At 32.6% G+C, this 18,134-nt stretch overlaps 1 protein-coding gene across 6 annotated transcripts in view; it reads left to right on the forward strand.

The window, feature by feature from the left end:
- Nucleotides 1-18,134, forward strand: part of LOC145325976 (alpha-1,3-mannosyl-glycoprotein 4-beta-N-acetylglucosaminyltransferase A-like) — a 44,162-nt gene that overhangs the window by 18,785 nt on the left and 7,243 nt on the right. For all 6 annotated transcript variants that reach the window (XR_013881688.1, XR_013881687.1, XR_013881689.1 and 3 more), the window contains 17 exons: nt 185-281; nt 1,051-1,087; nt 1,780-1,838; nt 2,744-2,820; nt 3,228-3,293; nt 3,735-3,842; nt 4,172-4,276; nt 5,896-5,953; nt 6,417-6,479; nt 6,819-6,890; nt 8,660-8,712; nt 10,204-10,296; nt 12,313-12,394; nt 12,832-12,937; nt 13,633-13,699; nt 14,156-14,191; nt 17,969-18,093. Coding sequence is in view for 1 of the 6 variants with exons in the window: in XM_080169023.1 (XP_080025149.1) it covers nt 185-281; nt 1,051-1,087; nt 1,780-1,838; nt 2,744-2,820; nt 3,228-3,293; nt 3,735-3,842; nt 4,172-4,276; nt 5,896-5,953; nt 6,417-6,479; nt 6,819-6,890; nt 8,660-8,712; nt 10,204-10,296; nt 12,313-12,394; nt 12,832-12,937; nt 13,633-13,699; nt 14,156-14,191; nt 17,969-18,093 (1,304 nt within the window). In the remaining 5 variants the exon portion in view is untranslated. The remainder of the gene's footprint in view (nt 1-184; nt 282-1,050; nt 1,088-1,779; nt 1,839-2,743; nt 2,821-3,227; nt 3,294-3,734; nt 3,843-4,171; nt 4,277-5,895; nt 5,954-6,416; nt 6,480-6,818; nt 6,891-8,659; nt 8,713-10,203; nt 10,297-12,312; nt 12,395-12,831; nt 12,938-13,632; nt 13,700-14,155; nt 14,192-17,968; nt 18,094-18,134) is intronic.

Raw genomic sequence — 18,134 nt, forward strand, 5'->3', positions numbered from 1 at the left:
TCTTAGTTTTAATCAACAGTCAATAGACATCCTATTACTTTTATGATTTTAATTCAAAGTTAAAGATTTATATTCAACAAGAGAGGTGATATTGCATTTACTAAATGATTATTTTGCCTCTGACTCTTTGCCTTAATTATTAAAGTTAATGTTATACAAAATTTTAATTAGTAAATTATTTTAGGATAACAATTCCTTGTTAAATCAGAAGTTGAAAACTTATGAAGCTCGAGGATTCTTGAGCACCAACCTTTCAGGAAGATACGACCTCTCTGTTCCAGGTAAGAAATCAAAACTCTGTGCACTAAGATATATAAGTTTTCCGGAATTTTAATGTTAGGGGGAGATTTGAAATCTGCATCAAATTTTAAGGATTTTTTTTTATAAAATTCGTTTTTTTGTATAATTCTTTATCTAAAAGCGGAAATGCATTTTAAGTTAATTAATTTTGACCAATAGGATAGGTGGATTTTAAACTACCTGCGCTCTAATTGGTTGGATGATGTACACCATCTAATCAAAGCGCAGATTTTTTAAATACATCAATCACAGATGCCAAAATTAATTAACTTAAATTGCATTTCCGCTTTTAGATAAAGAATTATAGAAAAAACGAATTTTATAAAAAAAAAATACTCAAAATTTGATGCAGATTTCAAATCTCCCCCTAACTTTAAAATTCCGGAAAACTTATATATCTTACTGTGCACGCCACTGTTGATTACTGAATTAATACTTATCCTCTATTTGTTGGTCATTTCAACCATGATCTGTTTTTTATCAGAAAAAAACCATAACTTTTTAGTATTATGGACACTCCTGCGTTTTATTTATAAAATGTCCACTTCGACGTTTGTCCCATAAATTCTGCGTTTGTCCACTCCGACGTTTGTTCCACTCCTGCGTTTGGGAATCCTACATTTGTCCACTTCGACGTTTGGAACTCAGTCCTAAGTTTGTCCTGGAACCAATTTAACCTTTGGTAGGTATATCTTTAATTCTTTATATTTAATATTATTTATTGTATTTTAATCTTGTTTTATGTTTCAGGATTGGGTTCCTTTCTTCCTAATACTCTTTCAGCTAAGTAAGTATTCAGTGTTATGTAGTTCTGTTACTTTATATCTAGTAAATTTTTGTTACACTAAAATAATTAAATATTTGAATAAATAAAGAAAAACGTTTTATATCTTGTAAAATTCGGAGAATATTCAAAGAAAATTATTTTTGTACACTATTAGAATAGGAAATTTTCAGTAGGATTCTTTATCTCGTAAGCGGATACCCAAACCTACCTCTAATTAACTATAACCTCTGCAGGGAGCTCTGATTCTGTAGTTTTTATCCCGTTTTGTTAAGTTATCTTTGAGACTATCCAGAAACTTTAATAGCCCACTTTACCTTCTAGTACCAACCCAAATACTTTATTTGAAACTAAAATAATTAAGTTGGTGGTTTATGGATAGTCCATTGGTAAATTTCGAGATTCTGTTGAAAAAAATCGTGTTCCATTTCCGTTTTTCCAGACGTGAAATATTGATATAACAAAGAATTACATTTTCAACTCAAGAAAACGACACAACAAGGACAATCCAAGAAGAAAAGGCGAAGCAAATCAATTAAGTTTTACATTTTTTTTCCAAAAATTAAGCAGAACTAAAAATGTTAAGTATAAAACAAACTACTTAATTCCTAAGATTTTGAAAAGTTTTAAAAACATGGTCAGAATCTATAGAGTTGATAAACTTGCATCAATTGTTGTATTGAAATATTTTGTAGAGCTCTGCAGCCTGCATTTAGAGTCTCAAAAGACAGATCACAAGTTTCTATTGTCATAGGTACAGTATTTTCATTTAACATTTTTTTGTAAATTAATGAAGCTACTCTACAAGTTTATGTTCTTGTCTTTGGAGAATGCGTAGTAGGTATTTTAATGCGGTCACATGTGCAATGTATATAACAAAGACTGGATTTTATTAGATAGCTTGTATTTCAAGTAGTAAGGATACAATTACACAGTAATAATCGACAATTAGCTAGTGTTTCTAATTCCTATTTGAATTGTATGTAAGAATTCTCTAAAGGGGACTATCCACGAAAAAAAGCAAGTGATTCTAAATACCTTCCAGCAGTGATTCTAATGTTTTTTGGTGAATATACTAGGGTTATGTTTAATATCGTTATATCAACTACAAAAATTAAGTTTCGCCATGGTTTTCTATAAATAAAACTTTAAAATGTTAAGCATTTTTTGACGAAATTAATATCATCAAATGTTTTGTTGAGCTCAAAAGTTTAAATAAAATAATACACCAAAACATAATCAAATGTTATAAATTACAAAAGTACACTAAAAACTGTTTACAGTATTACAAGTTACCAACTTACCATCCCTTTTTCTAAATTAACATTTTTCATCAAAAAATTTTACTTTTGTCTTGTGTCATAGCAGTTTGAACTCAACAAAACATTTAATGATATTTAGTCACAAAATATCAAACATTTCAAATATTTATTCATATAAAACCCTGGTGAAACTGAATTCTTTAAATCGATATAACAATATTAAACATAACCCTGTTATATTCACCAAAAAACATTTAGAATCACTGCTGGAAGGTGCTTAGAATCACTTGCTCTTGTTCGTGTATAGTCCGCTTTTTATTTGTACTATCATTTTCATCATAGAAACTGCCAAGACAGACTTGTAGACATCCAAGTAATAATTAACAAAATATTGCAGGAATTCCGACTGTTAAAAGAGAATTTCAAAGCTACCTGATACCCACTTTACAATCTGTTTTTGAAAATATGAATGAGGTACCTATTATTTATATATGGATAGATGACGTGGAAATTTAGAAAGAAAAATTGATAGATAATATTTTAGGTATATATAGGTACTTATAGAGTTTTAAAGTCACATGTCTTTTTGAAAAATTTTTAGACTTACATTAAAGTAAGACGAATGGTTAATGGACCCAACATGTAAAATCCTCAGAATGAAAAACTCAAGGCATCAAACTATTAAATTTATTCAACGTTTCGAGGGAAACTGCCCTCATCATCAGAAATTTTTTTCGTCCATGTACAGTATTAACAAAACACATTACATACTTACATACTTACATACATTACATACTTATTAAATAGATAGAAATTAATGTATTTTATGGAAAATAGTTTTTAGTGTAGATTATTTGTATTGAAATATCATATTATTTTAGAATGAAATGAGAGATACTCTTGTTGTGGTATTTATCGCCGAAACTGATCCTGATAACGTTTATCAGGTATGCTAAAAGTGCTTTCCAGTATGGCTTGGAAACCGATTAGTATCCGCTGGATTAGAACCAGTTCTCACTTCTCAGCCTTACTGAAAAATCCTACATCGTATCGTATTATGTCCATTTTGCTACGAATATAAAAATGTACAATCATAATATTATAAACAGTTTTGTTAGACCTTGCCTTCGGCATCTCGAGGCTATCAAAACTAGTTTTAATTTTTATAATTGTACATTTTTATATCCGCGGAAAGCTGTTTATAATACGATGCGATAATAACTATTCTATAGCTACTCTATACTTTGGGTTAGTTGTACGCAAGTTGGAATCTTGTTGCACATAAATAAGTTATGTTTTTATGTGGAAACACATATTTAACAAATCATGAAGCATCATTTTTGTTGATTAAGTTTTCAAAATAAAATAAGTTAATATTTTTTTACCAGGTAATGTCTGAAATCCAGGGACAATTTAGTAAACAGTTGGAGGAGGGGGTGCTGGATGTGATTTCTCCACCCTCAGAATATTATCCAGACGCTGCTAGTCTTAGAAAGGTCAGTTTTATATCTGTTGCAAGTTAGGTCTAATAGAATTGGATCTAAATTGATGAGCCAATGGCCAAAGTATTTGTCAACAAGTGCACTTACACATCAATGTCTGTTGAAGAAAGATCGTTTTGTAAAGAATAGAATAATTCCAATGATAGTTGATCGGCGTGACGGGTCGATTCTTTAGAGGATGTCGTTCCAGTATTTTTAGAGAGATCATTGTCAAAGAAGACAATATTTCTAATAATAGTTAATATGCTATGTTTGTTATTTCTTAGAAGGGGTTCGTTCGTTCCCTAATATTAGACACATTTCTTAATCTTAAAATGATTTAGACACTCGGAGACGATATGGAACGTGTAGCCTGGAGAAGTAAACAAGCTCTAGATTTTGCCTTCCTCATGATGTATGCTCAATCTAAGGCCACTTTTTATGTTCAGGTATTAATTTAAAAAGATTTCCCTTGGCTTTTAGTGACATTTCCCCATATGAAAAAAGGGTTTTTGATAAAACTTCCATATCTAGGAAAATAAACCATAAACGTGTAGAAGGGGGGTGTATCCACCCCCAGCAAATAAAGTAGGTGGGTAGATAGAGTTTAACTTAAAGTCAAGAAAATAAAACATTATGATAACCGGTTCTACCCCATCCCTTATTCTCTTCCCCACTTTCAGGTTGGCAGGGTGACGCAAATTTCAGATCCCGGATTTCGCGATTTGAATAAATATTATCTTTATATTATAACGAATTAAATAAGCTTAAAAGCAATGCTTTTATCCTATGAAGAAAAATAGTAAATCAAACAGCGAAAACTGATATCTGAAATTTGCGTCACCCTTACAATAAGACGCATGACCGCTACGACCGCGAGACGTGGCATTATTTTGTCCACTATCAGGTGGGTACACCAACCTTGATGTACCTATCCCCTGATACACACCCCCTACAAGAGCTAAAGGGGTTGGCAAGTTAAAAAGTCACAGCCCCTCGGTCAATTTATCAATCAAAGGACGCATGCTTGTTTTACTTTTGTGTATGTTGATAATATAGAGGAGCGAATACCTAGGGGTATGTGGGTTGGGCCGGATATCCGGTCTGGCCGGTTATCCGGCCGGATATCCGGTCATTTTCAATATCCGGCCTGATACCGGATAATAAAACTATCCGGTTTTACGATACCCGGCTGATTTTTGACGCCGGATATCTGGTTATCCGGCCGGATATCCGGTAATTTACCGGATATCGAACGTTGGTCAGATATCCAGCCGGAACCGGATATCCGGCATTAGAAAGCAGCCGGATATCCGGTATCCGGCCAAAAAAGTATCCGGCCCCCCCCCTAGTATTATCCAACCTCTTGACAAACCCTGTGCACGCCTCTACTTTTCTAAACTATGATTCGGTTCATTACCACTGAATTAAAATTGGTTCTGTATTAAAAAAACAGTAACAAGCCCTTTTCACTCCACAGGGAGAGCATAGGCCGCTGACAATTTTTCAGTGTTTCTGTAACAATGTGGCTTTTTTAATGGATATGGGATAGGGTTGTCAGTCCTAAGCCCTATGATTGTGGTGTAAAGCATCCATTTGCCCATCAGACAACCAACCCTTTGATTGCACGACCTTTGTCTAAGAAGTCCTGGTAGTGAGTTGCGCCTGTTTTGGGCCAAGGCATTCCCCCTACTCTAAATATTCATATCGCGCACCTGACATAGCAGCAGTAGGAACCATTTTTAACGTCTTTAGTTATGACGCGGTGTCGGACCAAGATTCGAACCTATCACCTTCCCGACGACAAGCAGATGCGCTTCATGTTGAGCCACGGTCGCGGGTTAAATGTATTATAATGAATAAAAACATTAGGATCTTAAAGAAAATAATACCTAATAAAATACAAAACATAGATCAACTCCTGTTTTGTTGGCTTAGTCCTTCTGCTCCTCGTTGGCCGAGACTACCAAAACAGGAATTAATCCTGTAATTTTTCATTTAACTATTGGCGGATTTCTGCCTCCAATACGATAATAGGTAAATACATATCTATTATTTTTTTTTTCAGTTGGAGGATGATGTATTAACAAAGAATGGATATATTGGTATTATGAGAAACACAGCTTTAGGAATTAATCATGAAATATTATTCATAGAGCAGCTAATCTATAATAACAAGAATAAAGTTATTTAAAAGGAAGGGGACTTTGACTGTTTATTACACTTGTCTACAAAGTCTTATAGTAACGTTTTCTTATTCGTTTTCCTTACATTCTTGAGGACTTTCATTGAATTTTGATTGGTTGGTTAAGTTAGTTGAGTGTAATCTACAGAAGGGATAATTTAGTGTAGCATTATTGGGTATATAAATCAATTTATTGGCCATTGTCTTATCCCTTTATCCCCGAAGTTATGTAATAAATCTTTCCTTTGCATCTTTGTTTGAATGTTTGCTTTCTCTAAAAAGCATGGTTCAGGTTTTTTTCTAGGTAGGTATATTTATTTTTTATTTAGTTCTAAGCCTACAAAGCGCCTTGCCAATAGACGTTATCAACCTTGTTATAAAAAATTAAATTATTGATTAATCTATAGAGAGAATCTCAAAGAAGCAAGATTTTTTTCTGCTGGATTTTTGCCAACTTGGATTTATTGGTAAATATTTTAAACGTTTTTTATCGACAAATTATGTTTATGAAATGTTTAAAATGTATAAGGTTTTATTCTTGGCCAGCGGCTACGCACCTAGAGGTCATCATTTTTTTTATTGGTGCGATTTATCTTGGGAGGGTTTAGGGTACCCTCCCCCAAAATAGTCATAAACAAGTACAATATTCTTATTTTTATCATTATCACAGGTTTTCAAAAACTTTCTTTTTAAATTAGCCCAAATACTGTAAAACAAGCCTTACAACATTCACAAAAGTCTAGCTTCACACATTTTAAACCTGCTTAATCGTGAAAGGAATCATCCTTTCATACTCTTTATTTTAGGTAAAATGTTCCGTTCCACAGATTTGCCGTGGCTTGTTCAGTTTTTCATCATGTTTTATAATGATCAACCAGGTATAACAATATTAATTCGTAGGATTCATATTTCTGGTGGACTAAAGTATTTTACTTGTCACTTTTAAGCCAAAGTTAAGTATTGATCAGGGTTATAAGGGATGAGACAATAGTGATATATGTATTTATGTTCGTTCCGTACCCACTGATGATAACAAAATCCTGGTCAGATTCGCCTGCTAAAGAGAACTATCTCACGAAATTCCCCGCCGCACCCACCACCCTCAGCGGCAAACTCTAGAATTTAAGTCTTGTCAATAAATCTATATAATAAAGTTCAAATATATTCCGCTAGTCGTCGCATGTAAATTTTTCAATTTTGTATTTTGTAGTCATTGTGAAATTGAATTATCAACATTTAAAGATAAGAAATAATGCTTAGATAATAGCAACATAAATTTTAGATCTTTTGATAAAAATAATTACTTTATTATGATGAAATATTGTAATACGCGTTGAATAAATCATTAACTTACATATTATCAACATCTGATTATCAATATGACCATTACATGATGCCCTCATTAGAGTTGTCCTGATTTTTTCAAAGACTTTTAGTCTTGTAATCAATTTTAATATAGGTATAACATTTTTAAAAAGGGACCAGTATGTTGCGCTAAAAATCCGTAAAAGTGTGAGTTTTAAGGCTTAAAAATAGTAGTAGAACGGTAATATTCACTAAATATGTGTATTTCTTACTGAAAAGAACTATAGACAAAATTTTTTTTCAAAAATAACTTAAATTTTATCGTTCTACTACTGTTTTTAACTTAAAACTCACAACCTTTACGGATTTTTAGCGCAAACTACTCCTCCATTTATTCAAATATTGTAGTATTTATATCCAACGTTTATTAGAAGTGTCGTGTTTTTTTAAAATTAGGGGGAACCCTGAAGCCAATGTAAACGAAAAATTACCCCTCCTCCCTTATTTGATTTTACTTTAAATTAGATGCGTATAGAAGAGGGTTGGAGACATCTACGCTACCCTCAAGCTAAAAAAATTCATACACCCACTTATTTAAGGGGGGTGATTAGGCACTTTGAGAGAAACCGCCTAATTTAGTATAACTATAACTGTGTGTGTGTAGTCATTGTTTCTTAGTGTTTGGACCTAAGTAGTCATGGAGTGGGACGAGACACTTTTGTATGCTAGCACCAGGGCCCACTCAAGGTCCACGCTCAAGTACAAGTACTTGACCCGCTGTCTCAAGTGACCTACTCTTTATTACCTCACCCTCGTCGAGTATGGCAGGTGTCCCAAATTAAGTCACCGTAATGAATGACGCTCTCCACAGAGGAGCTTGGGTAAGGGTTGTACTGATATTATGTACTTAACTAATGAGTATCCAAACTACCCAATTATCACCCTTCTTACACAACCAAGGGGAAGTTGCGTGAAAGAATTGCGACTGAGAAATTCGAGTTGCCACATGGGGACTTGAACTCGAACTCTCATCACCATAACTCAGTGCGTTACCACTGAGCTACGACGCCCCTTAATAACTTGATTATATAGATTTTTTCAATTTATATATCATTACTTGGATCTTATATCAGATTTTCATGTTCTCTATTAACTGTATTAAAGTAACACTTGCCATGTAATAAAAAAAACTATGCCCACCTTCCACCACCTTGACCTCAACCCCTCCCCATATACTGGATGACTGACCAATAAACGAGTTTCATGTTAGCTAGCTAAATTGACGACAATTTTTTCCCTGTCACAATATCCATGTTTGTATATTTTATATCCATTTTTTCAGTTGATTGGTTGTTGGAGAATATTCTTCGTTCCAAAGTTTGTAAGTTAGATCAGGTAAAGATTATTAACAGGAGTACATCTACTCTATAACGTTATTTTGTCTCTGATGTCAACAACGGGTGGCCCTTGTCATAAAACGATGGAAAATGCGGGAAGACGTTAGGTTGGTGTGTTGTAACCTTTGTCACAAGGTAAGAAAACATATTAGGTATAAGATTGGCTGTTTCTTGGCATAGAGAGAGATAGGGGACAATGAGCTGTTTATTATACTAGTCCCGTAAGTTTTATAATAACGTTTTCTCGTTTGTTGGCTTAACATCTTTTGGGACTTTAATGAGTTTTTATTGGTTGGATCATGAAGAATTGAGTTTTCAAAAGTTTCAACCACTTATTATTCTACTAAAGGGGTAATTTTCTGTATCATCATTGGGATGTATCGTGCATCGATCCCTGGTTTCATAAAGCCATTTCTATATGCCTACGGGTTTTTTTCTCCAGAACCTGTCGCTAAAAATGCAGTGATCCAACCATTTATGATTAAGTGATTTAAATGAAATAACTCTGTACTTAATGTTTTAATATGACAAATGTATAAATTTAGGCCGTATTTTTGATGCATAAATATTTTCAATAAAATACTAAATAAAATTTGGTAGAATAACACGGAAGGAAGTTGAATTTGGATTGGTAAAGTTAAAAAATAGTTGATTGTGAAAAACAACTTTTTATTTTTCCTAGTTATTGTGGAAATTCATATTTTATAAGGGAAACAAAGTACAAACTATTTTAGATGTTTGTTTAATGCATACTTTTAATTTTTCATTTTCCGTGTTATAAAATGTAAGCAATATTAGGTTAAAATTGATAAGTTAATTGCATTTCCAATATGGCTTCGAAACCGATTACTATCCACTGGATTAGACCCGGTTCCCAGCCATACTGATTAATTATGTATCGTATCGTATTAAAGACGACTTCCCCACGAGTAAAAAAATCAAGATCATAAAATTTATACCAGTTTTGTTAGCCTGAGTCTAATGCCCCTAGAGACTATATCAAAACTAGTTTATCCTATGGTTTTTCATTTTAATATCCGCAGAAAGCTGTCTATATTACGATGCGATAAATAACTATTTTTAAAATTTAATTTGCCATCTAAACCACATATGGTCAAGACATGCCAAAATAAAAGTAAATACAGACCTGCTACTTTGGTATAACTCATAGCACATCAGCTCGTTGTCGGGTAAGTGCGAGGTTAGAATCTCGACCCAACACCACATTAAATCTAAAGACGTTCCCGCTGCTGCTATGTCAGGTGCGTGACACAAATAGTTTGGGAAGGGTTAATGCCTGTATCCCGTCCTTATAAGGTTAGCCAGGTTAGGTAAAATTAAAACAGAAAATAAATAGGTTAAACAAAATGATATAATCAAAAAAAATTATATATTAGTTTCATATTTCTCATAATAACTAATACATAATTTAATGTAATGTTTATTTTAAATGCTGCACTACTTATAAACACAATTATCCTTTTTTTAGGATTTAAAGAAGTGCAAGAAGGAGAAAGATAAATTATGGATCCATTATAAACCCTCATTATTTCAACACATTGGCACTCATTCTTCATTAAAGGTAATATATCCCAGTCAGGTACCTAGAGATTAGGCATATTAGTTATATTTATCATCGTATTATAGACAGCTTTCCGCGGATAGGAAAATGGAAGATTATAATATTTAAATCAGCAGTTTTTTTTAGACCCGAGGGGCAGTAATGTCTGTAATACGATGATTTTTCTGTACGGCTGAGAACTGGTTCTAATGCAGCGGTGGTTTTTTCTTCTGTTTTTTTGGTTCTTATGTCCATGACTTCCTAACCTTTTTTCCAAAGTTTTGATCTAATTTTACGGGGGTTGTATTAAGGGGTTGAAACCAACAAGGGTCTACATCTGGAAAAGCCCTGTGCACGCCATTTTTCTATTTTATCCCTGTAAAACCAAAATTTATTACAAATTTTGATTTATAACCTTTGCACTTTTCAACGCATTAAATTTTCCTGTGAGCAATTTTAATTTTTAGAAAATTGCAAGTATTTAAATTGATGATACTATGATTATAAAAATTTTTAATGTATGACTTCGAAACCAATTAACATCATCTGGGATTAGAACCGGTTCTCCGCCATACTGAAAAATCATGTATAGCATCGTATTTCAGATTATTTTCCTCAAATATTAAATAAAAAATCTCAAAATCAATACCCCCTCGGGTCTAACAAAACTGGCTATAATCTTAGAATTTTTCAAATGATATCTGCGGAAAAGCAGTCGTCAATACGATGCGATAAATAACTAATATTGTTCCTTTAAGCAGCCGTCCATATATTCCCAAATTTTATCCTACTGATTTTTAAAAGATACTCTGAACGCAAGCGACTGTGGATTTCTATTTTCTTGTTGATTAAAAAGTGGTATTAATATTTTTATTTTGAAGCTTGCTAATACACATGTTTATTACGTCTGCGGAACCCTGTTTTTTAATGTATTAACGACAGACACTATTAAATGATTTTTTTGCTTATATACATTATTCACTTATATTAGTAAACTTTTTATTATCTAAAAATAGATAAGTTGCAAAAAATATCAAATCCATCATAAGTTGTTGTTTATTAGTCTAAATAAAGAATATAAATCATGATATTCTGTCGCTGAACAATTTATTATTCTCATGCAAAAAATAGATTTATTACATTAATTATTTAGTTTTTTTTATTGTTTGAACATTCTATTAAGTACTCTGCATACGTTTTGCAACAAGGAAAAATTGTTCATATTTTGAACCTAAATAAAATTCTGATGGCACTTTTTGTACACCCTCTTTTAATTTGATATTGGCGTATAATTAGAACGAGTATAGCAACTTTATATTAAACTTCTGGCTACGCCCCTAGAGGCTTCCATTCAATTAAAAGGGGGGAGGCGGATGTGCCACTTTTTGAAACCAAAACTAAAAGACAACAAAGGAACTCGACTAAAAAAAGAGTTACAGGTCTGAGATTTTGCATGGCAGTTGCTTTATAGGGATACAATATGGAACTGTGAAGAAACGGCGACGCAACCGCCAAAAACCGCCGTTTCCCGCCAAATTTTTTTTTGCAATTTCTCGGCGGTTTACGGCGGTTGCACCGCCGTTTCTTCACTGTTCCATATTTTAACCCTATAAAGCAACTGCCATGCAAAATCTCAGACCTGTAACTCTTTTTTTAGTTGAGTTCCTTTGACTTTTAGTTTTGGTTTCAAAAAGTGGCACATCCGCCTCCCCCCTTTTAAAAAGAAAAATGGAAAAAATTGGGGGGTGGGGGGAGGTGTGTTAGTGGCAATTTTTCTAGGGAGAGTGGTGTATACTCCACCAAAATAAATACAAATATTCTCAGGACCTGTGAGAAGCTACATTGTAAAAGAGAAACATATCGGTTCAGCAGTTAGCGATATCCTTTGGTACAAAAATACAATGACACACAGAAAGACAGACAAACTTCCTTTTACTTTTATATAAGGAATAAATGTCAGAATGGGCATATGAAAACTAACAATTAAACATACATTAATAAATATGCATAATTTTAAATATTACTATATAATTTCAGGGTAAAATTCAGAAGCTAAAAGATCGTCAATTTGGTAGAGTTAGTTTGTTCAAAGGTCATAAGAACCCACCAGCTGAAATAGGTAAATTCACAAGACGGCGCACCATATGAATATTTATTATTTAACCACAGACAGACAGCGTGATTTATTGAGTAGATGCTCTGCATGCAGGGATCATGAAAATTTTCAAGAGAAATTTCATACATCTATCTAAATTCTTGAGGAATTATTTGGATACGTAACCATTTATCAGGGATGAAGGGGACATAGCAGAACTGCAAATTATACTGGTACCCAATGTTTCATAATCATAGCCTATCTACATTAAGGGTAATTTTGTTTATCATCAATGTAGATGTATATCAGTTTATTGTCCACTTTCTTATACCTTAAGATCTCTGCATTTTATATGGCAATTCATCAATATGCATACAATTTTTAAACAGCATTGAATTGACCAACTGCAATTTCTTATATTGTAAAATAATTCCCAAACTAACTTTGCATATTTATTTAAGAATCCCCCATCAAGCATTATAAGCACTACAGTTTGGAGAGAGCCTACCGTGGGGAAACTTTCTTCTGGGGTCTGGTTCCACAGCAAGGAGATAAAATTATATTCAGGTAAACTTCATTAAAAGGTCTGAGATGGGGTTTTAAAAAATGCCGCGTTTTTTCGACAATTTTTTAGACATTGATTGATTGAACGAAGACGATGGGATTTCAACCTAGAGTATACAACATAAGAATTCAAAATTTTAAAATTATTATTTTAGCCATTTGCATAATGTCTAATTCAACTTAAATCCATTTTCGCTGCATATTTATCAATTCATCTTTTTAGATCTGTATTAGACATTATACAAATGGCTAAAATAATAATTTTAAATTTTGAATTCTTATGTTGTATACTCTGTTAAAAACCTTATTTCATCTTGAAGATCAATGCCCCGTACGATTTTAATAGAGTATACAACTTGAGAATTCAAAATTTTAAATTATTATTTTAGCCCTTTGTATAATCATATAATGTCTAACACAGCTCTAAAAAGATGCATTAATAAATATGCAGCGAAAATGGATTTAAGTTGTATTAGACATTATACAAATGGCTAAAATAATAATTTTAAAATTTTGAATTCTTTAGTTGTATACTCTGTGTTGAAATCCCATCGTCTTCGTTCAATCAATCAATATCTAAAAAATTGTCGAAAAACGCGGCATTTTTTAAAACCCCATCTCTGGTTCCAAATTTTAACTTTAGAATATTCTGCTAATAGCTAAAATACTGTAAACTGTATTTATTATCTATATTTTAGGTTCAAGCCACCTGTAATATTGGAAAGTTACAAACTTGTTACCGGTAACTTGGAACATCCTAGTGACAGGAATTAGTTACAACATCATATATGAAAATAAAACAAGAGCTTTTCCAGTATGGCTACGAAACCGATTAATAATAATATCCGGTGGAGTAGAACTGGTTCTCATGGAAAATTACGTAGAGCATTGAAATACAGATAATCTTTCCCGAATATTAAAATGAATATCTTAAAATCAATACCAGTTTTGTTAGCACGGGCCGGGCCTTTTGCCTCTCAGGTCTAACAAACCTGGTTTTAATCTTACAATATTAATTTAATATCCACGGAAAGCTGTCTATAATACGATGCAATGTATTAACTATTTTAAACTTTACAAATCTTAGTATTAGGTACTAATCCCACAAGTGAAAACTTAATAAAAGCGCATTATTGCTTAAATGCCGCGCAATATTTTATAACTCAAGTCACGTTTATTTGAATGATTATTGGTGATGTATTAACTATTTGATATTGTGTAAGGTTGTTGAACACAACGTGCCAAATACAACTTCAGGTAACTAAATCAGGGATCTAAGGGAATAAGACAACAGCCGATAAATTGATGCACATCCCTATTTGTGATACACAAAATTACCCCTACCTTAGATTTGAATCAGTGGTTAAAAAGGTTTGAACACTCATGAACCAATCAATCATATTTCAATAAAAGTCCCCACGGTTGTAGAGCCAACGAATAAGAAAACGTTATTATTAGACTTTGAAGACTAGTGTAATAAACAGCCAAATGTCCCCTCCCTCCCTGTAACTAAATAGTATAAACTTTATTATGGGATCAAGTTCTTTGACGAGTATAGTCCGTTTTTTGATAACTAGCTGATGTGTCACTTAACTCTTAACTTCAAATATTGAATGGGATTAATATCTGCCTGGAATCCATAATTTAAAATTAAACTAATAAAAAAAATATTACTTTATAATGTAAATCCTATTATATAAAGTATTATATATATAAACACAGGTTAATTCTTTAACTTTTTATTGATGGAAGACAATTGTTTCACTATTAACTAGATCATCAGTTCCAATTAAGATGTATAAAATAAGAGTTAAAAAATATATGTCCTTGCATTTTGAATCCTTTCTAGGTACTAGGGGCGCAGCCGCCGTTATTGATATTAAAACTATTAAAAACCTTTGTCATCTGAGTAATCATTGACAACAGTGTCATAACTTCGTTTAAATTGTACCGAATGTAAGGTTTAATGCCTGACATTGAGTGAGATGAATACTATACCTAGGTCTGCTTTGATTTAATTTTAGAAATCACATGCATAGTTTGTAATGATATTTTTATGCCTTTTAAGTAACATTATGTTGAATTACCAACCTTTGCATTCGTTTCAGATTATGCCTGTTTCACACGTTTTTGGAATAAAAGTCAAAGTTTAAAAATATAGGAACACACTAGGTACTACAAAATACTGCAAAACTTTAGTTTCTTTTTTTGATGAACTGTTAATTAAAGAATGACTAGGTCATTTCACCCCAATGTGCATTTGTTCCAAACATTTTTAATCACCTATTTTTTGCTTTCTGATGATAAAAGTTTGTTTAATTGAGGGTAATTGCTCAAGATAGCCCTGACAAGTAAACAAGCTGCAAATAAATAAATTGTTTTTTTTTCGCAAATAAATAAATTGGTTTTTTTCCAGTATGGCTTCGAAACAGATTGATATCCGCAGGATTAGAATAGAACCGTTTCTCAGCCATCATGAAAATCATGTACTTTAGACAATTTTTACGAATATTAGCCCGGGACTTTGGAAGTTCGGTGCTAACAAAACTTGTTTTACTCTTATAATTCTTCATTTTTATATCCGCTGAAAGCTGTCTATAATACGATGTGATGAATAACTATTCGTTGCATTTTTAATTTTGATTTTTGTGAGTTTTTATGAATATCAACAAACTAAAGAGAGATATTTTTTTCCACGAAAAACAATTCAAATTTCAATAATCATTTTTCTCGTATTCATACGAATCCGGTGGATAGGAACCGGTTCTCATCCATACGAAAAAACTATGTTAGCACCGTATTATAACCAGTTTTCTACGAATATAAAAATGCACAATCATAAGATTAAAACCAGTTTTTTTAGCCCGTGCCTTCGGCATCTCGGGGCTAAAAAAAATGGTTTTAATCTTATAATTGTACATTTTATATCCGCGGAAAGCCGTTTATAATACGATACGAGAAATAACTATTATAATTTACTAAAAAACAAACTCTTTTTTAAAAAGTAGTTAATGAATGTTGGTTGTTTATTTTCCCTAACTCTACTTGCCCAATTGAATGCCTAGAAAAAGTATTTCGATGTTGTTTAACTTCTTTACAACTTTTTGTTTGGCTGACTGTTGTGATGGCAGGGCTTTACAGCCGCAACCAATATTTGTTTGGCTGACTGTTATGATGCCAGGGCTTTACAGCTGAAACCAATATTTTTGTTTGGCTGACTGTTATGATGGCAGGGCTTTACAGCCCCAACCAATATTTGTTTGGCTGACTGTTATGATGTCAGGGCTTTACAGCCGCAACCAATATTTTTTGGCTGACTGTTATGATGCCAGGGCTTTACAGCCGCAACCAATATTTGGACAGAAGCTGCACTATCCTTGTACTAAAGTAACAGGATGTGTGTTTGTTTGTCTGTCTGTTTGTTTGTGCCGAATGATCTCGCTAACCGCTAAACCGATCGGGTTCTCCTTAACAGGGTAACTTCTCATAGGTTCCGCGAAGGTTTATTACTATTTATGGGGAGGGTACTACCACCCTCCCAAGAGAAATCGCCTCTAGAAAAAATTACCCCCCTCCCCCTAGAGAATTAAATAAAACTAAAATAAAAAAATGAGTTGGGGTGGACCCCCACCCCTAAAAAAAATTTTTTATCTAAATTTTAAAAAATTGGTTTTGGGATTCAAGTCTCCGCTCCTGAAGTGCCACTAGAGGCCTCTAGGGGCGAAGCTGTTATTTCATAGATAATCTACTTAACAAAAAAGTCAACGTTTCGCAGCCAACCCGTTCTATATGTAACAAATCAGCCGCAGTTAGTTTTAAAGAACCACAAAGGAGAAATTTTAAAAATATTCGGCTGTCGCGCCTTGAATATTATTCTTTTTTTACTAGCTTGCCTTTTTGGTTTGGGGCTCAAAACTATCCAATACATAATTAAACAAAAAAAGATACCTACTCTTTATTGCATTTTTTTAAAACCAGGCTTTGATTATTTTTTTCTAGAGTTTTGGTCCTGTTCAGAATAATTTTATTAATAATGATTAATAAGAATATCAAATTTAAGACAAAAATATCAGAAACTTTTTTCTTTGAATTAATAATAAAAGTTGGATCATATTAAAAAAATCAAGATTTAATTATGGTAAAAAATAGTGTTGAAATTACTTGAAAATCAACAGGTTTAAATTAGACGCACAGACTTTCTGGAAATGATTATAGAGGGGCTAAACTTCTTAAAATGTCCTTCATGCTGTAAAAAGTTTGAACAAAAATTTAACATGCCTGACTTTTTGTTCAGAGCTATACGTAACGGACGTACGAACCAATAACCCTGAAATTAAAGAAGCTTTGCTGCTAAAAAAAAGTAAAAATTTTATTGTTGAATGGCATTGTTATTGTTTATTGGAAAAAAAAGTACAAAGCTGTAAACCATGAATAAGAAGAGGTGTTCAATAAATCCAACAAAAGTATCAAATAATGAAATTTTTTAATTGTCATTTTGTGTGTCTCCAAGACCCAACAAGGTAGCTTGATGGATGTGGGTCTAATTAAAAATTAGCTTTTTTCAATAAAAATACAAACAAAAATTGTACAGTTCTTTTGCTATTTATATGTTTCGTAATAACACCTTAATTTTATTATTTGAAATTGCTTGACTTGCATAAAAAGAACTTCTCTATATTTTATATTTTTGATGATGTTTCACCTTTTCTTGGTATTTATTTCTTATTTGTTTAGGTTTTTTTTGCATTTTTAAATTTAAACATTTGTATTCTAAAGTACAGTAAAATTATCAATGATTTATTTTGATGAAGAAAATTCGTTTTTTATCTAATGTATTCAGTTTATGACTTAAGTAGACCTTTAACCTTAAACTACCTCTCTATCTGTAAAAATAACATCAAGTCATGTAAAAGAGAAACCATTGGAACAAATAATCACCATGATTTTGTTATTATAGAGCAGCTGTATAAAGTAAGAAAAAAATATTGAAATGAAATTGATTTAACATAATCACAAATAAAATTTGATTTTAAGGACAAGGGCATATCTGGTAAACTGGAGGCGGACTCACAAGGATGGATTCATTCCGGGGAGTTCAACCATTTTGGGGTGGCGGAGGCCCCCCTAGGCAGCAAGTATGGCCCCATTTCAGCCTTTAGGTGAGAGATTCAAATTACATTTTTTTCATTTGTTTTGTGTA

This window comes from Acartia tonsa, chromosome 8 (assembly GCF_053477335.1).
Source record: "Acartia tonsa isolate MP-2025a chromosome 8, ASM5347733v1, whole genome shotgun sequence".
NCBI classification, from domain to species: domain Eukaryota; kingdom Metazoa; phylum Arthropoda; class Copepoda; order Calanoida; family Acartiidae; genus Acartia; species Acartia tonsa.